Source organism: Prionailurus bengalensis, chromosome C1 (genome assembly GCF_016509475.1).
Source record: "Prionailurus bengalensis isolate Pbe53 chromosome C1, Fcat_Pben_1.1_paternal_pri, whole genome shotgun sequence".
Classification (NCBI taxonomy): Eukaryota; Metazoa; Chordata; class Mammalia; order Carnivora; family Felidae; genus Prionailurus; species Prionailurus bengalensis.
This window is the reverse complement of record NC_057345.1, coordinates 222,076,660-222,101,146: the sequence shown is the minus strand read 5'-3', so window position 1 is coordinate 222,101,146 and position 24,487 is coordinate 222,076,660. Positions and strand designations below refer to the sequence as shown.

The 24,487-nt window shown below is 55.3% G+C and overlaps 1 protein-coding gene across 5 annotated transcripts in view; it reads right to left on the bottom strand.

Annotated features, from left to right (window-relative positions):
• SNED1 (sushi, nidogen and EGF like domains 1) overlaps positions 1–20,033 on the bottom strand; it is an 87,388-nt gene extending 67,355 nt beyond the window's left edge. For 3 of the 5 annotated variants that reach the window (XM_043578405.1, XM_043578407.1, XM_043578409.1), the window contains exon 1: positions 19,459–20,033. In XM_043578405.1, the coding sequence (XP_043434340.1) occupies positions 19,459–19,671 (213 nt within the window). In that variant the 5' untranslated portion in view covers positions 19,672–20,033. The remainder of the gene's footprint in view (positions 1–19,458) is intronic. The other 2 variants (XM_043578406.1, XM_043578408.1) reach the window with 1 other exon arrangement.
• Between the last annotated feature and the right edge of the window lie 4,454 nt (positions 20,034–24,487).

The window sequence follows — 24,487 nt, the reverse complement described above, 5'->3', positions numbered from 1 at the left end:
TGAGCTGGACCTAGAATACAGGTCAGAAGAAACCATCTGGAATTTAGAACAGAGACAAAGACATGGAGAGTAGAGAAAAGAAAAGAAGATTTATGTGAAGCAGGAGGATGGTCAAATACAGGTATGCTTTGGAGCACCAGAGGGTAAGGAGGTATATAAAGGCAATGGCTGAGAATTTCCAGAACTGATGAAAGACATCAGGCCACATATTCAATAATCCCAGTGATTCCCTAGCTGGAAGAATTAAAATATAGCAACAACAAATGACTGCTGTAAATGCACATCAACGATAAGGAGACAGTTATAAAAGTAGAAATATATGAATTATCACCAAGGGTCTTTCCCGTAGAGTGGCAGCTGATTTCTCATAAGCAACAATGGGGACTAGAAAATGGTGGGATTGTGTCTTGAATACGCTGGAAGAAAATAATCTGCTTGCAGTTTTATACCCAGATAAAATATCCTTCATTACTGAAGGCAAAAGAAAGATAATTGAAATAAATAAATAATAAATAAATAGGAACTAAATAGCAGACCCACATAAACAAAGCCAAGTCAAAGGGAAATGTAAAGTCAGAGATGCAAGGAGGGGAAAAGGGCAAAGAAGGTGAAAGAAGGTGCTATGAACTGAATGTCTGTATCTCCCCCAAATTCTTATGTTGAAACCTGGCCCCCACTGTGATGGTGTTAGAAGGTGAGGCCTGTTGGAGGAGACTAGGTATGAGGGTGGATCCCCCATGAAGGAGATTAGTGTCCTTATAAAAGAGACCCCAAAGAGCTGTCTCTGTTTTTCTGACATGTGAGGACACGATGAGAAGATGCTGTCTATTAACCAGGAAGTGGGTCCTCACCAGACACTAAATCTTCCAGCCCCTTGATCTTGACTTCTCAGCCTTCAGAACTGTGAGAAATAGTGTTTGTTGTTTAAACTACCCAGTCTAGGGGCACCTGGGGGGCTCAGTCAGTTAAGCGTCCGACTTCAGCTCAGGTCATGATTTCACTGTCTGCAGGTTCAAGCCTCGGGTTGGGCTTTGTGCTGACGGCTCGGAGCCTGGAGCCTGCTTCAGATTCTGTATCTCCCTCTCTCTCTGTCTCTCCCCCTCCTCATGCTCTAGCTCTCTCTCACAAAAAGACATTAAAAAAAATTTAAACTGTCCAGTCTGTGGCATTTTTATCATAGCAGCCAAAACAGATTAAACCAGAAGGCATGAGAATAAATCTAAATGAACATTGACCATATAAAGAAATAATATAAATAAAGCTTTGTGTAGTTGTGTGAAAAAAAATCTGTAGAATTAAGATGAATGATAATAGCTTATAAATTGGGAGAATACGTAAGTGTTTGAAGGTCACTGTATTTTCCAGAAGGGTAAAGGCATTCACTTATTAGTGAATATTGGTAAGTAAAAATGAATATGGTACTATCTAGGATAATCACCAAAAGAATAGAAACAGTGTATATCATCCTAACCGATAGAGGGGATGTGACTGAATGATTAAAATACTTGATGTATAAGATGGCAAGAAAGGAGAGAGAAGGAAATATAAAGCAAGTGGGACAGACAGCACAGAAGATCTTAGATTGAACCCAGCTCCATCAGCAACACTTTAAATAAAAATGAATTAGATGTTCCGGTTAAAATACATACTATCCAAATGCTAACCAAAGGAAACCTGGTATAGACCATAAGGCAAAAAGTATAGCTAGAAACCAAAAGGGCCACTTCTTGATAATAAAGGAAGATATAACAAGTTTGCATTTTTACATGCCTAATAACAACGTTAGTTATCACATAAGTGAAAAACTGACAAAAGGAAATAGGTCAATTCATAACCACTGTGGAACATTTCAACATACATTCCTTAGCAAAATGGACTAGGCAGACAAAATTATCTGGCAGAATACGGAAGATTTGAGCAATGAAAATAGTAAGTGACCTAATAGATAATACAAATATCTTTTTAAAAATTTACTATATACTGATCACGTAGCAAGTGTCAACAAATTTCAAGTGATTGCAAAAATAGTTTGTTCTCTGGCCACAGCGCAATTACACTCAAAATATTAACCCCCAAAAGGTAGGAAATTTCTATGTGTATGGAAATTAAGAAATATAGTTATAAATAACTTGGGAGCAAAAGATAACAAAAGTGCTATTTAGAAAAAACCCGTGAGGGTGTGGGGCGCCTGGGCGGCTCAGTCGGCTGAGCTTCGGCTTCAGCTCTGGCTCAGGTCATGATCTCGCGGTTTGTGAGTTCGAGCCCCATGTTGCGCTCTGTGCTGACAGGACAGCTCAGAGCCTGGAGCCTGTTTCGGATTCTGTGTCTTCCTCTCTCTTTGTTCCTCCCCCGCTCGTGCTCTGTCTCTCTCTCAAAAATAAATAAACATTAAAAAAAATTTTTTTAAATAAAAAAAAGGCTCATGAGGGTGAGGTGCCAGCAAACTTAAAAGGGGAATTTATACCCTTGCATGCTTATCTCAGTGTGTATACTTAGTGAAGAAACCAAAAATTTAGTAAATAATCCACATACAGGAAAGAAACGACAACAACAACAAAACAGGGGAAGAGAAAAACAAACAATTAAGAGCACAAGTTAATAAACTAGAAAACAAACACTGAAAAAGAGAACCAACAAGGCCAAAATTTGGTTTGTTTCAACTACCAGCAAAATAGATAAACTTCTGTTGGAATTGGTTAAGTAAAAAAAAAGGTACTGATGGCCAGTATCAGGACTGAAAAAGAAAATATGCCTTCATACTCGGACACTCTCAAAAAAGATAACAAGAAGATACTGTAAATACCTTTATAATAACAATACATTTAAATTTTTAGATGAAACGAAAAAAATTTCTAAAGAACTGGGTTAAGAAGAAATAAAGGAGGAAGCATGTTAGCATAACAGAGAACTGACTTTCTGGAAGAGGGTGGACAAGGGCCTCCGTGGACTGGGACGAGAGAAACTGAGAAGATACCCCAGGATCCCAGCAGATAGTGTTCTCCACAAGTGACGTGTAGTGTGAGTCGGGGGTGGAAAGTGAGGGTGCCCACTGTCTTACCTGTAATAAAGCAGAGCAGTGAGAGCTAGGCTTGAAATAAGCCATCCGATCAGAACTTTGGTTGTTACCATGACAACGGGGTAGCAACCCTCTAACGCCCCAATGAAAAAGCAGAAGGGCCCTGATGACTGAGTAAAGATTCCCAAAGCTGAGATAAATGGTTTTAACAATGAGGATTTAGAGAATTTTTTTTTAAGGATTTAGAATTTTGAGGGGACCCGAAACATTGGAAGTCCATTTGGTTGAGCTGCGTGAGTGACAACTGCAAAGCCTTGCTTATTGGTGCAGAGTCACTGTCTTCTGCTGTGTCCCTGGATCCTTGCTTCCTCCTCTATCCTGACTTCAGCTGCTTTAAGGAAAAAGCCACATATGGCAGGAGACTTCAGAGAGGGGAAGGACTTATACTTTTACAACTCTGGGATGTATTAGTGTAGGTTCATCAGTTATAACAAAGCTAGCACTGGGGTGGGGATGTTAATAATGGGGAGGCTGTGCATGTGTGGAGGCAGAGTATATATGGGAAATCTCTATCTTCCTCTCAATTTTGCTGTGAATTTCAAATTCTTCTGAAAAAAATAAAGTCTTAGAAAAAAGACAACACAATAAAAAATGGGCAAAGGACTTGAATAGTGAATAGGCATTTCTTCAAAGAAGGTACACAAATAGTGTGAAAGATGCTCAGCATCATTAACCATCAGGGAAATGCAAGTCAAAACCACAATGGGACAGCACTGCACACCCACTAGGATGGCCGTAACGAAAACAAAGAGACAGTAACAAGTGTTGGTGAGGGTGTAAAGAAATTGGAACCCTCATACACTGTCAGTGGAATGTAAAATAGTACAGCCACTTTGGAAGAGTCTGGCAGTTCCTCAGATGGTTAAACATAACATAACTACGCACGTCAACAATTCCATGCCAGGTATACATCCATGTATATCCAGGAGAACCGAGAACACATCTACACAGAAATCTATACGCAAATGTTCGTAACAGCATTATTCACAATAGCCAAACAGTGGAGCCAACGCACGTATCCATCAACTAATGAATGGATAAAGATAAATGGAATATTATTTGGCCATAAAAAGGAATGAAATACCGACCCTTGCCACAACACGAATGAACTTTGTCAACATTATGTTAAGTGAAAGAAGCCAGACAAACTAAACTGTATGATTCCCCTTCTATGAAATGTATGGAAGAGGCAAATCAATAGAAACCGAAAGTAGATTTGTGATTGCCTAGGTCTGGGCAGAATTGAGGGGCTGGAGAGTGACAAGCGCGGGGTCAGGGTTTCTTTTGGAGGTAAGGAGAATGCTCTAAAATTGTGGTGATGGACGAACAAATACTTGAAATCTATGAAAACCCATTGCATTGTAAGAGGGTGAAAGGTAGGGTATGTGAAGTATATCTCAATAAAGTGGAAGGAAGGAGGGAGGAAGGGAGGGAGGCGGGCAGGGGTTGGGGCTTGGGCATCACCCGAAGCTAAAGGCCACACAAGCGAGCAGCTTCCCCTGTGCACGCCACCCCCTCCCCACCCCCCACCCGCCCACCGGGCTTCTAGAGGCAGAGCATGGGCCTCTGACTCAGGGGAAGACAAACTTGCAGTGGAGACAGGAAGCTTAAGGGAACCCCATGGCCGGGATTCAAGTCCCACGGCCTCTGTGTCTAAGTGTGTAGTTGCTGCCTGCCATTCCGCCGGGAAGGGTTGGGGCTTCTCCTTTCAGGGGCCGCTGTAGTTGGGAGATAAGAGGACACCGCAGAGCCCTGTCTGCAGGCTCTTGTGCAGAAACTGGTGGAGTCCGGGCGTTGCGGGCCCAAGAGGCGCTTCCATGCAGCAGCTCCCCCTGCCCGAGGCAGGGCCCAGCTGGGAGCTTGCAGAAGCCAAGGTGACCCATGGGGGCTCATGACTCTGAACGTGCCCACGAGCTCGGGAAGGGCCCGACGGGCTGGGCGGCCAAGGGGAAATTGCACAGAGGCTAAGGCGTCTCGGTTTTACGTGAAAAAATGGCAGCTACCCCTGGGGGACCTCGTCCTTCAGGCCGGTGCCCAAAGCAAAGGTGCTGGCTCAGTGGGCCCTCGAGTCACCCAGGGTCCCCAGAAAGCCTGCCTGGCTTGCCGCTGCTCTGGCCGAGCTGGGGCCCGATGGTGTCCCCTGGGGGGCAGCAGCCTGGGGAAACGCCCCGGAGCCCCAGCTCTGGCAGGGCGGCCTGTGGGAAGGTCGGCCGGTGCTTCGGGTGGGATCGGACGCGGTCACCCTGGCTGAGGAGGGACTCTTGACCAGGCACGCCAGATTTTTACTGACCTTTGAGTTGCTGCAAATGGTCTAGCTGGGGGTCAGCACGCTGTTCCGCGAAGGGCCAGATAGTAAACGTGTTTGGCTTTGTGGACCACATACGGTCTCTATCACATATTTTTCTTTGTTCTGTGCTTTTGTTTTTATAGCCCTTTAAAAATATAAACAGCATTCTTAGCTCACAGGCCATCCGCAAACAGACGATGGGCCAGTCCCTAGGCTGCCCTTTGCAGACCCTAGACTGGTCTTGTAAACAAAGCTCTGCCAGAATGCCGGGGCACCGCTCACCCCCACTCCGCCTATGGCCGCTCAGAGTTCAGTGTCCAGACAGAGCCCTTCGGCCCGAAAGCCCCACATACTCGCTCGTGGCCCTCCGCTGAGAAAGCCTGCCATCTGTCATCGGGCCTGCTGCTCGGAAGGGCCCGGCCCGGCAGATGAAAGACGCCCACCTTTGGGGCCTGCTAACGTGCGCGCACGGTGCGGCCACTGGATTCAGTCTGGGTCACTCTCAGAGGGGTCCGCAGGGAGGAGCGTTCTCTGATGGCGCTGATGGGGACCAAGCTGCCGATGGAGGCCTCTCGCCGGCCGACACTGCCCCCGGGATGCCTCCTTATACCGGAAATGGCACCACGGCCACGGCAGGGACCCAGTGAAAGGAAAGGCCTCTGTGTTGCTGGTGCAGAAGCCCCTCCCACACACCGGGTTTGTCCCCACGGAAGCTGGCCCACTTTCCATCTTGCCGAGAAGGACCGTGGGCCCCCAGGCCCAGCATCTAGGGGACAATGCTGCTGTGGCAGCCCAACCACCTGCTCCGGCCACATCACTGTCAACTTCCTGGGCCATTTGTGCCCGACAGAGATGCTCCCTCTGTGTCACAGGCCACTGAGCAGCAGAACTGTCCAGGGACCATTCTATGCTTCCCACCATCCACTGGCATCGGGCCTTGCCGAGCTCTGGATCAGCCTCCCCAGACCCCACCCCAAAGACCTCCGCCCCTGACACCCCGTGGCCCTGGTCTGGGCAGCTTGCTCACTGAATGTGGCCGTCCCCCGCCAGGATTTGCTTCCTCTTGGTTGCCCTTGGGTAATGACCGGGACAAAAGGGAGGAGACTGATATGGGGTTGTGCGGGCCTATTTTGAAAATTGGGGCCTACGCCCGCACTGCTCCTGGGCACGATGGTGCAGCTCCCCCTACCAATAGCAGGCCAGGCCAGCCCCTGGGGGTGCCTGCCGGGTGCCGCCGGGCCGCGAGGGGCCTCGGGGTTCAAACTGAACTCTGGTGCAGCCACCTGGATTTTCTTGGTGGACCAACACGTCCCTAGGTCCTGGAGACACAGGTCACTTGGTTGCGTACCCCCTCACTGTCATCTGTGGTGGTCCACGGGGGCCGAAGTAGGGGTGTGATGAGTCTATATAAATGTCACTCAGATGCCCCATTGCTTTTTTTCTCCTAAAGCCTGCAGGTGGAAGGTCTGTGTGCGAGCAGGCGATGGGTGGAGAGAAGGCACGAGATACTGAGGTGGGCACACCGTGCAGGCGGAGACCCACCTGGGCACCGGCAGGGGCCACCTCAGGCCTGGGGGCTCGGGGGTCAGAAGCAGTGACGATTCTTTCCCCCTGGATCTGGCACCTGGCAAGGCAGGGAGCACCGCGACCTGTGCTGGGTTTGCACCCCTGCTTGCAGCAGAAACAGTGGACATAGCCAGTCACAACTATTCTGCTGGGCCTGACTCCCAACGTGGGCCCCTGCCTCTCACGGGCTACCACACATGTCGTACGACCTCGTCTGGGCCCTTCAGACACAAGTTCACACTTGGCCTTGGGTTATGTCGTGTGTGGCGAGCAAGGCCACAGGAGCTTGGGGACACGGCCCACAGACCTCAGGCAGAGATCCAGATCAGGTTAGCATCAGATCCCAAACTATAGTGGCCTGTGCCCCTCGGGGGAGGGTGAGCCACGGAATGTCCCTCCACAAGGGTGGAGATGAGGGGGCCAACCGTGCCCCATCGGCCTGAGACCGAGGGGGTTCCTGGGCCTTCCAGTGCCGAGACCTGGAAGGTTCTGGTAAAGCAGGATGAGATGGTCACCCTAAGGGGAATCACCTATTTGGCCCATTTGCTGCCCCTGTAATTATGGTGGTGGCACCAGAGGTCAGCGGTCCGAGCTCCTCGTGTGGGTCGTAAGGGGGAGTAGCCTGGCCTCAGGCCAGGGACTGCCAGCCTCTCCGGGACTCACGCACAGCCGGCTGCACCTGCAACCCGGCGGCGAGGTGCAGTCCACACCGCAGGGCTTCACGCTGCTGCTGGGAGCCCCGTGGGGGGCAGCCCGCGGGAAATGCGTCATGAGGCAAATCACACAGAGTCGGTCCCGGCCTCTGTGGTCCGACTGATCAGATTGACTGTTGGAATGGCAGACTCATGTGAAAATCTGAGTTGGGCCAAGAACGTGTGGGGCCGAGGAGGCGGACTGTGGAGAGAGGCAATCTGCCATGGGTCCTCAGCGCCTTCGTGTTTTTGTTGGGTATGCCAAGAACGCAAGGCTCCGTCTGCCGTCCCCGGGCTGCGGCTCGGGGTTGTGTTTGCAGAGATCAGCTTGAGGGATGAAGTGTCTCCCTTGTGCACAGAGGGCAGGCTTCCCCAAGCTCAGTGTTTCTTGGCCGTGACACAAACCCACAGTGGGGGGAGCATGTACCTAGACCCCTGTGTTGCCCCGTGGGACTCGGGGAGCAAGGGACCCCGATGCGGATGACTGCTCTGTGCTGCCCGCTGCACCATGGGTCTGTGCTTCTGACCCAGGAGTCTAGGGTCCTGCCAGCGTCCCCCCACCCCCCAATCTGAAACAGGCTAACATGAGCCAGTAAGGAGGGCACAGCAAATCCTAGGCCTTGACAACTTCACGTTAACAACCTTGAAATTGTACATAAAATGGAAATTTTCCTAGAAAAACACAACCTACCGAATGCGAGGAGAAATAGAAAACTTTTAAAAATATAATCGCTAAAGAAATTTGAATCGGCACAAAACTTTCTCCCAGGAAAGCTTGCTCCAGACGGCAGCCCCAGTCAGTTCCAGCTGACATGTAGGGGGTAACTCCAGAAACACACCCGCCCTTCTAAACAGAAGAATCACTTCATGAAACGGGCACGATCATGACACTGAGATTAACAGGGCCAGTTCGTGCAGGAACAGCAACCAGGCCAGTTCCACGCACCGAAAACGTTGCCAAAATCTTCAATAAATTAGCAAACTGAATCCAGTGATGTATGAATAGGATAAACAGTTCATCATTAGCAAGTTGGATTTTTGTGAGGAGTACAAGCTAGGCTTTACATTAGAAAACCAACTAATTTAAGTAAGTTAAATGATCCACTTAGCGGAGTAAGGGAGAAAGTCCTATAATCACCTTACTAGGTATAGAGACGGCAGTTAATAAAGTCAGCATCCATCTGTGATCAAACTTCTCAGAACACGAGGAACGTAAGAGAACACCCTTCATCCGATAAAGAGTGTCTTCACAATAAACAAGAACGAACATCATGTTTAGTGGTGACATACAGACTTGGTTTCTGAGACTGGGAACGAGACAAGGAGCCTTCTAACACCATTTCCACATTGGAGACCCGAGCCAACACAGCAAGGCAAAAAAAAAAAAAAAAAAAAAAAAAGGAATCAAAAAGTAAAGAGATCAGACAGGGAGGAACACAGTTGCTATGAGTTGTGTAGGATACGAACATGGTTGGAGAAAATCTGAAAGAATCCCCAAATAGTTTAGTAAAACTGATAAGAGGCTTGGTTCGGTTGTTAGATATAAAATTAGAAAATGTAAAAAAGTCAACTGTGGTTCTACATACCAGCAATAAGCAGAAAAGAAATGAAAGAAAATGCAGCATTGACACTAGTAAAAATATAAGGTGCTTAAGAATAAGTTAAACGGGAGATGCACAAGACTTGTCCGCAATCGCTTCTAAAACTGGATTGAAAACATTCACGACAACCTAAATCAATATAAAAGCACACCGTGTTCCTGAACCGTATGACTGAATACCGTAAAGATACCAGTTCTCCCACGCGGATTTATATACTCAAGGCAGTGTCAAAAAATCCCAGCGAGTATGTGTGTGTTCGTGTGACTTGATAAGCCAATTCTAAACTGTGAATGAAAATGCGACGCCAAGAGTGACCATGACTCTCTCAAGAACGAGGCAGGTGCTTGCTGTGACAGACACTGAGGTCTCCCACGACACCGCGGTAACCTGGCGATGCTGGCTCAGGGACAGAGAGCCAGGAGGCAACCCCACACGCAGGACAATCCGTTTGGACAGAGGGGGCGCGGTGGAGCCCTGGGAAGGGGGACAGGGTGGTTCCTCTTTTGTAAGATGGGAATCCGTGTACCTTCGATCTCGTGCCACACACGGAGCCCAGCTCCAGGTGCGTTAGCCGCCTCCGTGTGAGCAACAAAACAATCCGGCAATAACACTGTCGGAGAACATATTCCTGACTGCTGAGGGTGGTTTTTGAAATCCGGCACAAGAACTTCTAACCATAAAAAGAAACCTGGACACATTTTATTACATTAAAATTAAGAACGTCTACTCACCCGAAGACGCCATTAACGAGGGTGAAATAAGGCGCAGAATGGGAGGAGAGATTTACGATACTTGGGACCTGGGTTTGTCAAGCACTCCCCCAAATCAACAGGAAAAAGGCAACTGTGTAGAAAAGAGGGGAAGGACTTTACAGATGAGGAACTCCAACAGTCGGTGAACACGCACAAGATGCGTTCAGCCTCGTGGAAGAGAAAGGAAATTCAAACCGCATTAACGCACCAGTGCACGACTGCCAGATGGGTAAAAGCGTCGGCTAGGGTGTCATGCGGTGGGGACGCCTGTCGCCGCCACATCTAATGAAGCCGAAGACAGGCGCGTCCCCCGGCTCAACGCTCTCGCTCTCGCGTGAGACGTGCCCTTGTGGACGGACACCCGGGTACATGTTCCAGAGTTTCATAAACAGCCTTGTTAAAAATAGTCTAAAAGTAGGAACCCCAAATGTCCCCCACGGTGCAGCAGATAAACCACTTGTGATCTCTTCACGTAATTATCGGCAGTGACAAACCAAGACGCCGCGCCAAACGTGGGTGGGCGAACGTCCGCACGGTTTGGAGCAAAGGAGACGGGTGCAAGAGAACGGGCTCCGCGTGCCTCCGTCAGACCGAGTCTGCACACGGTCTTAGGGGTGCATGGTGGGGGGTGGGGAGGAGGGTGAGGGCATCGCCCCGAGGGGCCGGGGCTAGGGGCTTGCGCTGCATCTGTGCCTTTGTGGCACACGCGTTTAGGAAGAGAGCTAAGGGTGAGAAGTCACAGGTGGGCAAGGTGACTGCGGATGGGACAGAGGCCACTGCAGCAGGCACGGGGGACCCTGGGTCGGGTTGGAGCTGCAGGCAGCTATGGGCCACCTGCCGGGGTGGGACTGGCCTGCACCTCCCTCCCTGCGTCCCTTAGCTGGTCTGCTCCCCACTGTGGCTCCTACAGACAGACCACTGAGTTTCCTCCTGTCTTTGAAGTCCAAGTCCAGCCCCCAGGTGTGTGTGGTGTGTGCCCCCGTCCCACACCGACGCTGCCCGCCTCCCCCCCACCCCCTGGGTGTGGGCCTGGGGCCCAGGGGTCCAGGAAGGAGGCAGAACAAGCCGGCCCTGTTTCCCTGCCAGGGCAGGGCCGGGCCAGGACCACAGCCGAGAGGGCGGTGGGGGCCCAGGGGCCGAGCAAGCGGGCTGCTGGCAGGCGCTGTCACCTGGACAGGAACCTTGTCGGCCTTCCTTTACCCAGATGAGAGCGTCTGCTCTTCCGGTGAGGGTTTGGGGAGTGGGCAAGCTGGGCCAGAGGGCTGGGTGTGGCGGAACTGGAGCAGGGAGCTGAGGGGTGCGGGGAGCCGTGTGGCCGCCGCTTTCCACCCCACACCGGGGTCCGCCCCCTCCTCCAGGGTGGGGCAAATGCCGCTTCCCACAAAATTCCAATTTTATTATTATTTTTCTACGTGCAGTAGTACTTTATGAAACATGCGATGCAGACATGGAAACTGAGGAGAAAGGATTAGGCCCAGACTCCCCCTCAGATGCCCCCCTGGCACCACGTGAATGTCCTAGATGAATCATTTAGGTCTGATCTGCACCTGTGACTTAGAGAAGGGGGACCCACCAGCACTATCGAGCCACTGAATCCCCAGAAACGTGGCCACGGGCCTGAGTGTTTGCTGGAGCCCGGGGCCTGGAACGGCCACCCCCAACTGGCTGGCCATGAGGATCTGGGGCCAGATGAGGGGACTGCCCAGCTCACTGGCACTCTCACAGAGACACAGGGAGACCCCAGGAGCAGTGGGGACAGGGGACCTGCTTGCACTGGTCTGCAGGACCTGTTGCTCCCAGCCCCTCCCTGCAGACCCCACCAGCCAGGCCTCCCTGCGGCCACCCTGTGGTGTCCCTAAGCCAGGCCTTGGGGTCAGTTCTCCTCTCCCACACAGCGGCTGTCTCTCTGGTGTCCAGGCACCTGCTGCTGAGAACAAGGCTGCCACTGGGGGTCCCAGCCCCGGGTGGGACTTGCACACGGGCTACCTTGTGAGGCCTGCGTGGAGCACAGAACCGAGTGCAGGGGTGGGTGACTGGCAGTTGCACCCTCCACGCCATCCCCCTGCGCTCTCCTGTCCCAGGCAGGTGCAGGAGGCCTGCGGTCAGTCAGCGGAGGGGGTGTTCCAATCCCCTCTGAGCTGGCCGATGGTCCTAGGGAAGCAATTGCTGGTGGTCGCTCTTGGGGAGGCCCCGAAGCCACATGTAACAGGAAACTGCAGTGACTCTGTGAACTGCAAGGTGGCCCTGGGGTGGAGAGGCCCCTCTCTGACCTGGGGGAAGGGCATGTGTCTGTGTGCATGCGTGTATTGTGTGTGTGAGTGTGTGTGAGTGTGTGTGTGTATGAGTGTGTGTATAAGTGTGTATGCGTACGAATGGACACGTGTGTACGAGTATGTGTATATATATATGAGTATGCGTATGTGATGAGTGTATGTGAGTATGAGTGTGTGTATAAGTGTGTATGTATGAGTATATATGTGTACATGTGTGAATGTGTATGTGATGAATGTATGTGTGTGTGCATGTGATAAGTGTGTGTGTATGTGATGAGCGTGCGTATGAGTGCGTACATTGTGTATGAGTGTGTGTGTATGAGTGTGTGTGTATGAGGGTGTGTACGTTTATGAGGGTGAATGGGTGATCATATGTATGTGATGAGTGTGTATGTGTGTGTATATATGATGTGTGTGAGTGTGTATGTATATGAGTATATGTATGTGTAAGAATGTGCTTGTGTGTATGAATATGTATGTGTATATATGTACAAGAGTGTGTGCATGTACGTGAGCATGTATGAGTATGTGTGAGTGTATGTGTACAAGTGTGTATGAGTGTGTTCATGTGTATGAGGGTATATGTGTGTATGAGTGTGTATATGTATGAATGTGTATGTGATGAGTCTGTATGTGTATGAGGATGTGTATTTGTGTATGAGTGTGTGTGTGAGGGCGTGTGGTGATTGTGTATATGAGTGTGTACCTGTGTGTACATGTGTATCAATATGTACGTGTGTATGAGTGTGTAATTGTGTATATGTGTGTATGAGTGTGTGTATGTATGAATGAGCGTGTATGTGTGTACAAGGATGTATATGAGATGAGTGTGTGTATGACTGTACATGTGCATGAGTGTTTGCATATTTATGAGTGTGTATTGTGATTGTGTATGATGACAGTGTGTATATAATGAGTGTGCATATGTGTGTATGAGTGTGTACATATATGAGCGTGTATGTGATGAGTGTATGAGCGTGTATATGCATATGAGCATGTGTGTGTACGTGCATGAGTGTGTGGCTGTGTGTAGGTGATGAGTGTGTACGAGTGTGTATATGCACATGAGCGTGTGTGTGTGCCTGGGTGTGCAGTGCGGTGTGGGGGCTGGCCAGAGGGCGCCCATGCCTTTTCTGCAGGACCAGCCCCCCCCCCCCCCCCCCCCCCCAACGCCGCCTGTTGAGAAGCACAGAAGGACAGCACCGGTGGCATTTCCGACTTGGATAAAACCAGGAAAGAGCGGAAATGTCCTGGAGAGCCTCTCGGAGGCGACCTGCAGCCCAAAGTATGTGACGTGTGTTTGGCGGGTCCCTGAGCCGGGAGTTTGAGGGCTCGCCAGTGCCACCCTTGCTGGGTGGAGGGGCTGCTCTGAGCGGGCCAGGCAGGCCTGGAGGGGAGCCAGGGACCCCCGAGGCCATAGCACCCCTGCTCTGCAAACATCAGATCCAAACGGGCGGGGCCTTGGTTCCTGCTTTGACTTCTCTGCCAAAAATAAAACAATAAAGCCCCTGAGGCCTTTTATAAGCTTGTTTTGAAAAATGTAGGCATGTTTTTTATTTCCTGGCAGCTTTCTGGGTAATTAGGATTCCTCCCACGGCACAGTTGGGGGCTGGAGTCCGGCTTGCAGGGCAGCAAGTGGGCAGGGCCCCTGGGGCTCCCGGGCAAGGTCAGGTCTGAGCCCTGGAGACCCAGAACTTGCCGCACGCCCAACCCAGGAAGGAGGGGAGGCCCGCCCCGGGCTGAGCCTCGGCAAACAGGCAGACTCAAGGGAGCGGCCCCAGGGCCCACTTCCGGGGGAAGCGCCCCCACCAGAACTGGGGCAGGAGGGAGTCCCCCCCCCGAGGCTGGGACAGCAGAGTTTGGTGTTGGAGGAGTAGTCCCTTCTGCCCCCACAGGCCCAGCCTGCCTGGATCTCGGGCCCCCGGGACTGGGCTTCCTGCCGTGTTCTCCCTTTCCTCTGTCCTCCTCCAGGGCCGCCCTGTGGCCACCCTCTGGTCTCCTGGGGGACCCCACAGTCCAGGCCCTTGTTCCCCCACCAACAGAGGCTGCCTCTCCGGGTGTCCCAGCACCTGTCCCTCCTTTATCCTTGTGTAGATGGCAGCTCCCGCCTCCCCCTCCCCGGCAAAGCCTCCCCCCGCCTCTCCTCTGGTACACCAGGACCAGGTGCCCCCCCAGGGCAAGAGCCCAGCTCCCCAGTGGCTCCTGGACACGCCTCCCCGTGGAATACAGTCCCACAGCATCTGGGCACCCTTGCCCTCCCTTGGCATCCATTACTAGCCTGAGCCGCTGCCTCCCCGTCTCTCTGGAGACCATGTTGCCTTTCAGCCTGGTCGACTCCTCAGATACCGGGGCCCTCCTTTTGGACACCCTGCACCCCTGGGCCACCCTGCATCTCTGTGACCACCATGAGGTCCACTGTCATCCTGCAGCCACCACAGCTGGAGATGCAGCTGGTGTGTCCCTGCCCTCCACTCACACTCACTTCTAGGGACAATAGTTGCTCCTTCGGGACCCCAGCTCCACCCCAGACCCCATCCCCAGCAAGCTTCTGAAGCTGCCTCTGCCCATGCCCCCTCTGCCCAGAGTAGCCAGCAAGGCTCGAGGGACTGCGTTTGGCTTTGGTCCACCCCGAGGCCAGCTCAGGGGACAGTGTGGTCCTGGGCTGCCCCCCGGCGTGGAGGGGCTGGGGTCAGGGACCCGAGCCTGGACCCCGTCCTGTTCTCACTCCTCCTTCCCGCACTCGGCCTGTGCGGCTCAGACTTCTGGACCTGTTGAGTCCCCTCGGGCCTGGGGAGCAGGGCAGTGGCTAAGCACGCAGTAGGTGTTTAATGAACAACGTGCCCCACTTTGTAAAGAACCAGTTTTTGGATGTTGAGGCCCTAAGGCTGGGCCTGGAACCCCTGGTCAAAATGTGGAATCGGACCCTCTGGGAGGGCCCGGGGATCTACATTTCTACCATGCCCCCTGGCGACCGGCAGCACCACATGCTGGGGTCGTGCCCTGCAGGTGCACACAGCTCCTCATGGCTGCTGGAGCTGAGGGAGGTGGGGGGGGGGGGTGGCGGAGCAGTTGCCCCCAGGCTGAGCCAGGCCAGGTGAGGCGGCCACCTGACCCAGCAGAGGAAGGTGTCGAAGAGGATGCCCTTCTGAATGGCCGGGGCAGTAAGGAGACATTCCTTCGGACGCAGTCAGCCCACTTGGGGGAATTTATTGTGAGGAAAGGACGAGAGACCCGTAACAAGGCGTGTATAGGGTGCACGCGCACCAGCGCACCGTCAATTCATGGGAGACACCGAAACCAGCCACAGGGGCAACAGTCAACAGAGCAGTCGACTTAAATAATTATGATGCAGCCACAGGAAGGAATACTACACTGTCGCCTAAAAGCATGTTTCTATCAATTTAAGGCATGGGAAATGCTCACAGCCTAAAGTACCGAAAGAAATATGCAAAATAGAAACTTGCACGAAATGGGAGCCCCAGGTTTGTCTCGTGGGACCCTAGGTATGCTTGCAAACAGATCAAGAAGAATTTCACCAAAATGTTAGAAGTGTTGTTTTTGGATGGTGGGATTATGCCTGTACCATCCCACTGATCAGAAGATGAACAACAACATTGACCTAGAAGCTTCTAGAAGCTAGCTCTTCCGGAAGCCAAGATAGCGCGGTGAACAAAATAGACAAGGATGGTGGTAATACTAAAACCAAAACACTGCTGTTAGTGCATCTGGACTCCTTGATTCCGAGCAAGGGCTCAGTCAAGGTTTTGGAATGAATGAATGAGTGAATGAATAAATGAACGAGGGAACAAGTCACTGGCGAAGGAGTGCCCGAGGTTTCCATGGTGAGTTGTCTGGAAGGACAGGGCTTGGCGAGCTGGTCGCTTCTAGCTCCAAAGTTCATACGGTCACCGAGAGCTAAGGAGTGGGGACCCCGGACTCATTCCCAGCTGGCCAGGCTTGCCTCCCAGTGGGGCTGGCCAGGTGTGTGGCCAGGTGCTCTGGGCACAGACACAAGGGTGTTCTCACCAGGAGGCATTCGCTCAGTTTTGACGTAAAGTCAAGCTGACAGCATTACTGCAAGGTCGCAGCCAGGAATGTCCTCCCACTCTTAATCCACACGCTCCCACTGCTCGGATTTGCCCCGTACACTCGCTCTCCCCCCTCTGTCCGTTTGTCTCTGTGCAATGTTTCCTGAGCTGTTGGAGAGTGAAGGGCAGACAAGAATGCTCTCTCCTGGAAGCGCACACGCAGGACCCAGGTCGGGAAGCTAGAGGTTGATGTGAGGCCGTCCACACTACTTCCTCCCATTTACACACTTAATCGTTTACTTCCTTTTACCAGTGCGAGCTCACTGGCTCCCCCTTTATCCAAAGGCTTAAAACCTATTGCTACCATTATTTTAATGCTCAGATTGCCACTCCCCCCCCCCCCCCCCCCGTATGGCCAGGGAGCCTGTTTGATGGCCTCCGTGTCCTCTGGACACATCCCAGCCATTCTTCTTCCTCCTGCGTGTGACTGATTTCCAGGCGCATTTTGCACTTTCCCTGCCAGGGCTCCATCATCTCCAGAGAGTCTGGTTCCTTCCAGGGAGAACTGGTGTTTGGCAAGCAGGATCTGAGCACCAGGAGTGCTTGGCACTACGGGGGTGTCGCAGCGTCGCTCTCCCTCAGTGGACAGAGCCAGGAAACGAGTGAGCTGTGTGCATAGACACATGTGCAAGGGCCTGTGTCCACAGCCGGCTGCCATAAGGTGTAAACGTAGACATACGGACATATGTACTGTGAGGTCATACCTCCGTGGCTCGCAGGGCACACGTCCACACGCAGGAAGTGGACACCAAATGGCAACGACTGAGGTGGGGTCAGGGGCCAGCACAGGAGACAGAGCTGGAGGGTGTGGTGGGGACAAGGGGGCCAGACCACCCAGCCTCAGGGCCAGGAGCAGGTAAGGGCTGGAAGGAGAGCCAGGATCTCATTCACATTTGGTCATGCTGCTTCAGCCGCCTGATGCACAGGCTCGAGGGGCAGGACCGGGAGACAAAGGCCAGCGAGGAGGCACCTACATGTATCCAGGCGGGTGGGAACGGTGGCCCTGCCCAGGGCTGTGGCCATGCAGGCGCTGAGGAGTGGGATGTATTTCTAAGTCTCCAACAAGGAGGGGACAAGGGAAAGGAAGGAGGCATCAAAAGGCTACGGTGGCCCTAGGGAGGAAGCAGGACCTCTGTCTGGGTCCTGCTAAGTTTGAGGTGGGATGCTAAGGAGGCAGCTGGACAGGGTGGTCTAAAGGCCCCTGAATCTGCATTCTGAGCCTCCGTTTCCCCATCTGCCCTCTGATATCCAGGCGTAGCCACCAGGTAGGCATGGGAGGCACTGGCCAGATCACCTGCTTTGGAATAAACACCTTCCCTTCTCTCACTTAGCTTTAATCGGAGCCACCCACCGGCCTGCTCGTGCGGGACCCCCGCGCCCTCCCGGTGCCGTCAGGCAAGCTGTCCGGGCATGGCACCCTCTGGAATCCCACGGTCTTTCTCGCTGAAGGAAGAGAAGGCACAGCGTGGCTACTTATGTCCACATGGACACTTGTTTTTCCAGTATTATCTTTGTTTCCGGAAAAAGCTCTCACGGAGATATATGTTTTGTTAGCGGCCATAATGTTCATTTCTGATGAAACTGTTTGTTTTCCTAGTAGATCTTTCCACTTTAGAACCATTTCTCCCAGTTGTTTTGCTAAGAGTAGATGTTTTTGGTGAGGCTATTAAGAAGGTCAACCGTCTTAAGAATATTTTCACCCGTGACTGTGAGGGGGAAGGCTGAGCCTGGCCCAGATGCTTTAGGAGCATTTTGACGGTGTTCTGTTCAAATGGTGCCAGCGTGAGTTTTCCCATTTCCGAGCTGCTCCGGCCCCTGCAGACCCTGAGCACAGCTCTGCGCTGTCCACGACGCACTTCTGGAAGTCAGTCCTGGCCTACAGAGAGGACGGCGGCCCCCTCCTACCACTGTCACGTCACCAAATGCTGCTGCCAAGGTGCGGAAGCTTCCCGCATCGGCATGGGGAGTGCCGTGTTCGCCGGGGGAGAGAGCACATGACGGTGGCCACGGTGGTGGAGGGGCTGGTGGTGGCCGCTCGGACAGGGCCCGGTGAGGGTGTCAATAGTGCAAAAGATGGGAGTGGTGGTGCGGGTGGCCTTGAAGGTGGTGGGGAGGGTGCTGGTCATGTCAGGAGGGGCCGATGGAGTGGGTGACAGTGGTGAAGGGGGAGGTGGTGGCCCAGCGGGGGGTGCTGGGGCGGGTCGATGGCAGGACAGGTGGTGGAAGTGGCAGTGGATGGAGTTGAAAGTGGCTGAGGTCGTGGTTGGGGCGGCGGTTGTAGAGGTAACAGTGCATCCGGCCGGCCTAACTCTTTTCTATTCAGGGGACGGCAGGTGCCCAGTGGCCCACCCACAGAGCAATGCGGTGACGAGCCATCACGTTTCATTCCCTCTGTGGCCCACAAATGGCTCCCACACCGGGAGCACCAGACACAGAACCCTCGCCCTTGCCCCTCGCCCTGAGGACTCCTGCTGTCCTGAGTGCCTGGCCCCAGAGCTCCCTCTGGGAGTCCCGTTCGGGAGGCACTGGCCTGAGTAAGTGGCTCCTGGACTCAGGAGGAAGGGAGAAAGGGAGGGAAAGGCTCGGAGGGGACACTCCGCTCAGCTGCTGCCACACCCAGGGGGGCTTCTGCCCAGAAGCAGGCCCTGCCCTGACTACCTGGCCAGGGGTCCCAGCCTGCTGCCAGTGGGCCTCGGGCGTCAAGGAGGGCGGGGCGGGGCTGGCCAGGTGCGGAACTCAACAGGCCAGGTGCCCCGCTCGGGAGACTGAGGCCCCAGGGAGCACGTGGCTGCCGTCACACTGACGTCTGGGACCAGGACGGGGCCAGGACTCTGCGGGGGGCCAATGGCTGGGCGGACGCTGCCCAAGTCCCGGGGGCGGGTGAGGCCGGGCCCGCGCTCCGCTCGCCCAGGTGGCCGGGCCGCAGCTCGAACCCCACCCCCGCCCGCCTCTCCCGCGGGCCGCTGTCCGGCCTTGGCCGCCGCAGGGAGGAAGCGCTGTCCTCATTCCACCTCTGGCCGCCGCGGTGCCAAGTTGCTGGCGGCGGCGGCGCGAGTCGGGGCGGCGGGCAGCGGCGGAGGCGCAGCGCCCGCCCCGGCGCCCCCGCGGCCCGAGGTTACTCACGTAGAGTCCGGAGTGCTCGGCGCCGAAGAACGGGAAGGGCACGGAGAGCGGCTGCAGCCCCGAGCCGCCGTCGTCCTGCTTGGGGGTGACAGCGTCGCCGCGCTCCGTGCCGAACGGGTAGAAGTCGGCGAGGGCCACCGCGCCGCGCACCCCGCGCACCCCGAGCCCCAGGGCGGCGGCCAGGAGCAGCGCCCAGGCGGCGCCGCGCAGCATCGCCGGGGATCGGCGGGCGGGACGCAGCAGGACACTGCGGGGACCGAGCGGGGGACAGAGCGGGGACACTGCCGGAACCGAGCGGGGACGGAGCGGGGACGCAGTGGAGGCAGAGTGGGGCGCAGTGGGGACAGAGCGGGGGGGGGGGGGCGCAGCGGGGACGGAGCGGGACCGAGCCGGACGCAGCGGGGACAGAGCGGGGACCGAGGGGCCTCGCGGTCCGTGTGGGGCCGGAGCCGGCGGGGCCGGGCGCGGTGCGGGAGGCGCGGCGCGCCGTCGGGGAGCTCCCGCGCGCTCGGCCGGGCCGCGCTCGGGTCGCCGCTCCGCGAAGGAAGGCGCCGGGCGGGACCGCGTTCAGGGCCGGCCCCGCCCCAGGGGCCGCGGCTTAAATACCCGGCCGGGCGGTCCCCGGGCCTGGGCGGGGCCTGGGCGGGGCCATGCAAATAAGGCCGCTCTTAAAGCGCCAGGCCCCGCGGGAGGGCGAGGGCGCTCGCTGCGCGCCTGGGGCCGCCCCGCGACGGCTGGGAGGAGCTCCCTGGCCCAGGCTTTGGCGAGGTGAGCGCTTCGCGGGCGCGCTCCTGCGGCGGGGACCGTCCTCCTCTTCCGTGGGCTCCCAGCTGCCAGACTGGAGCGAGCCCAGAGGAGGCGCCTTGCTCACGGCGCAGTTCTGAGACAGACCCTAAGGCCTGCCTGCCTGAGATGTTGGGCTTGGGTCGCTGCTCTACCGCAGAGTGTCCTCGGTCGGGGCCACCCTGGCTTAGCAGTGCCTTGGATACCCTTATGGAAGTGGCCAGGGGCCAGCCCCGTGTTGCTCCCCAAGATCTGAGCCTGTGGACACTTGTTGGGGGGGGGGTGGTGCTCCTGGTCTGATTTTATGTGAGGACCCTTGGCCTGGGGGAATTCAGGGCACTAAACAGGTGTTTGCATCCTGCACTGACCCATCAGGGAGAAATCCCCCGGGAGGTTTTCTGATGGGTTCAGGACCCTCAGGGAACTTCACAGCAAGAGAGTCTCTAGCAGACTCCAGGGTGAGGAGGGCTCTAAGGGAAGGCTGGTCCTCTTGGACTGGGGGGGGGGGGGGGGCAAGTGGACGGATGTTAGTGGGCCTGGCGGACCGCAGTAGGGCCTCCAGAGCCCAAATTCAGATTCCGTATCCCCAGCTGTGGCCATCCCAGCGCTTCTCCCGTCTCTGAGACCACTGACCGCACACCTGGTCCCTCCCCAGGTGCAGGGCCTGACTCCTGGGGTTGAGGCCCTCCCCCACCCCCCTTGCTCTCAGAATCCTGGTGTTAGGGGATGTGTGAGTGCAGGCCCAGCCCGGAGCCCCTGAAGACAGCGGTGTTCCCATCAGAGATCAGCAGAAACAGCCAGCACGATAGCAGCAGCTGCCACTGAGTTTCTGGGCGCTTTTACGTTGGGCTCCGTGTTTTTTCTGTGTGTCCTAAAACGTCTTCAGTGAACAGGTGTTGCTCTGTGGTCAGCAAGAAATAGTAAATGTGACTTTTAGGAAGTAGTGGAACTGAGTGTGACTCTGGGGGCCAAAGGTTTACACGGGTCCCCTTCGGCCAGTATCCTGGCGGCCTCGTCGTTCAAGGAGGCAGCCCCTGTGGGGCACTGGCCCGAGAGAGGTTCCCCTTCAACTTCTCTCTGGTTCCCCTGTGCTCAACTGCGAGAAGGCCAGCCCTGGGGCCGGGCTCCTGCCTCAGAGGACCCTGGATGGCAGGACAACCGTGTGGTTCCAGGGAAGGACAAGAAAGTCAAGGCCTCCCGTCTCTAGGAAAGGTCAGAGAGGACATCGAATTACGGGGCTGTGCTGGGAACAGAATCTTCACGGTGTTGTCAGCAGGAACCTGGGGAGGAGGGGCACGTCCCCGCTTGCTCCCCTCCACTTACACACGCACATCCCCACTCACACACACACTCCCATTTCCATGTGCGTGCTCACACATGGAGACAACTCTCACACTTCCACACCCACACTCGGTCACATGTGCCCCCACATACAACACTGCACACATTCCTATGTGCCCCTCTTCACTGCTGACCTTCTGCCCCAAGGGATCCTAGTAAAGGCCCTGTCTGGGCTAGGTTATGGGTCCACCTGGGGGCTTGTAGGGAGTAGGGCTGCCCCAGAGAAGGGCTGTTTCTCTAGACATGGTGGGAGTGGTTGGCCTAGACAGGGGGTCCCAACCAGGGCACTCAACTGAATCCCCTGGGTGGATCTGTGAGGTGCTCAGGCCTGGGCCCCACCCTGGATGGCAGGTGCTTGTGGGTCTAGGCTGGAGCCAGCCACAGGCCGACTCTTCGGTCACGGCCCCAGTGAGGCCACGCTTACCTGGGGCCCAGGCCTTGCTGCCTATTTGCAGCCTGGTCTGGGAGACTGGGGGTTAACATGAGGCCCCACCACTGCTGGGCATTACATTTCAAACACACACACACACACACACACACACACACACCTCCACAGGCAGCAAAAAAAGAGGAAAAAAGTGTGTTTTTTTTTTTTTCAGGTGCTAAAAATATTATCAGGAAATACTTTTCAGCAATGTGCCGTTTTAGGTTCCCCTCTGGACTCAAGGGCGCCTTTGTCTCTGCCACAGAAAGTCCACATTTATCAACACCAAAATCGTTTTATCAAGCAAGCTCATGTTCTGCGGCCAGGAAACCTGAGCCTCCCCAACAGGCCTGTGACATTTAGTTTAGGGCCTGAGTATGTGTGCAATTTAGATGGGGGAGCCCTGGAGCCGACCTCGGGACACCCCAGGACTTGGGGCTCTGTTGGGGCAAGGTGGTGCGTCCTTCCCCACAGCGCACCTGGCCTGGTGGGCTTGTCCCTACAGGGCTGGGTGGGGCTCCCTGAGCAGGGCTCCGGCCGGGGCCCTAGAGGGCCCGGCTGGCTGTGCCTCCCACCGCTTTCTCTCCAGAGGCAGCTAGCTGGGCACAGATCTCCCCAGAGCAGCCAGAAGCCCCTGCCCCAGGTAACCCTCACCTGCCCCAGGAGCAAGGCTAGGAAGTTACAGGGCCCGAGGCTCAGGCTGGGTTGCGCCCTTGCGAAAGCCCACCCTACCTGGTTGTTTCACTGTGAGGCTGGACGGGGTCTTGTCACAGGTGGGAACGCCTGGTTCAGGATGAGCGGAAGGGACGGTCCTTGGGTCCTGGGCCCACTCGGCTCCGCCCCCCCAGTGTGCAGCAAGGGGGCACAGCCTGCAGGGAGCCCCCCACACGTGGACACCTGACGGGTGTCCTGCTATCTATCGGAGAGAAATGATCAGAATAGGGTTCAACGTTTACTTCCTGGGAAGTTCACTGCTGCTTTCTTCTTTGAAAAAACTAGAGAGGAATTAGAAACCCTTCGAGCTGGAGAATCTGCAGGGAGAGGCCAAAGATGGTTACGGGTGAGCTCAGGTTGGGCCTCTCTCCGTGGTTTGGGTGAGGAACGGCGCCTTCTGCCGTCCACGGGCAGCCTCCCCCACCCCCCCGCCCCTCCCCGCCCCCACCCGGCCCCTGCCCCGCCGCTGTCCCCCAGGGCACAGGGCAGAGACTCGGCTTGGCTTCCTGAGTGTTCTACAAGCGCCAGGGACAGGTGCGACAGAAGGGCTCTCAGGTGGCCCCCGCATGACCCTTTGCTGAGAGGTTTGGCAGCTGATAAAATCAAGCTTCTGTGGCATTTTTCATGACGTGGGGAAAAGCCTCATGATAAAACGTCAAGTAAAAGTTTTTCAGAAGAGTATTCAGCGTGGCACGTGCAGCAGCCCCCAACCATCGGGAATGTTCCAATTTTACCCGAGGATCTGCTGTCACGGAGTACGGGCGGTGGCGGGTTTCTTTTTCATAGGTTTCGTCGTCACAGTTTTTATTTGCAGTTATTTGAACAAATTAATGTTTTAGAAGCCGGAAGATCAGTGACCCTGGTTCCAGCTGGCCCATTTCCTGCTCCAGCTGTGGCCCAGGTGAAGCCCCTGCCTCCCTCGAGAGCTGGGGTGCTGCGGGGGGCTGGGGCCCGTGTCCTCAGGGTGTTCTTTCTCCCTCCGCCGCCTCGTCTGTCTGGTGGGAATCACGGCCTTCCCTGGGCTCCCGGGGGGCCCTTTCTCTGTGGCATCCCTGCTCTCCTCCTTCGTACACCCCACCTGCAGTGGCTACAGGGTGATGATGGTGCCCCCACCCCTGTCGCTGAGGGTTCACGATGGGCCCGGTGTCAGCGTGGGCGATACCTCATAGAGGGCTCACCGTGCCCCTCGGGGGTGGGCTCGCCCATTTCACAGATGAGGAAACTGAGGCTAGAGAGCCTGTCCGGAACCACACAGCTGGAAGGGGCGGAGCTAGGATTCCTCCAAGGCTGATGAGTCCCAAACTGATGTGGGGGCTGCTGGGCCTCTTACAGGCTGGAGGCCTCCGTGCGGGGTGGTCAAGGAAGAAGCCGTGAGCCTTTCCCCTCGGGCCACAGGGAGGGCATGGGCAGCAGTACAGCCTGGACTCTCGGCCTGGCCCCGCCCCAGGCCCTCCTGCCTTGACCTCACCTCCGGGAGTGTGGGGCGGGTGGTGCGTGTGAGGACAGGTGGATGCCCGGCAGGGTTCCAGCACCCCAGGCACTGGGACCCACCCTGCTCAGCGCCCCCAGTCCGTCTCTGTCCTCCAGCCGGCAGGACGCTGTGCCTGCAGCCTCGCTGGCCTCTGGGTTTGACTCTTACCTCTTGTGGACTGCCTTGTGGCCTTGGTCCAGAAGCAAGACCTCGTGGAAGCCCGGTCAGGGAAGCCCCCGTGAAGTCCCCGGTCAACAGGTGTCCCAGGGCGCTGTTGGGAGGACAGAGCCAGGCTC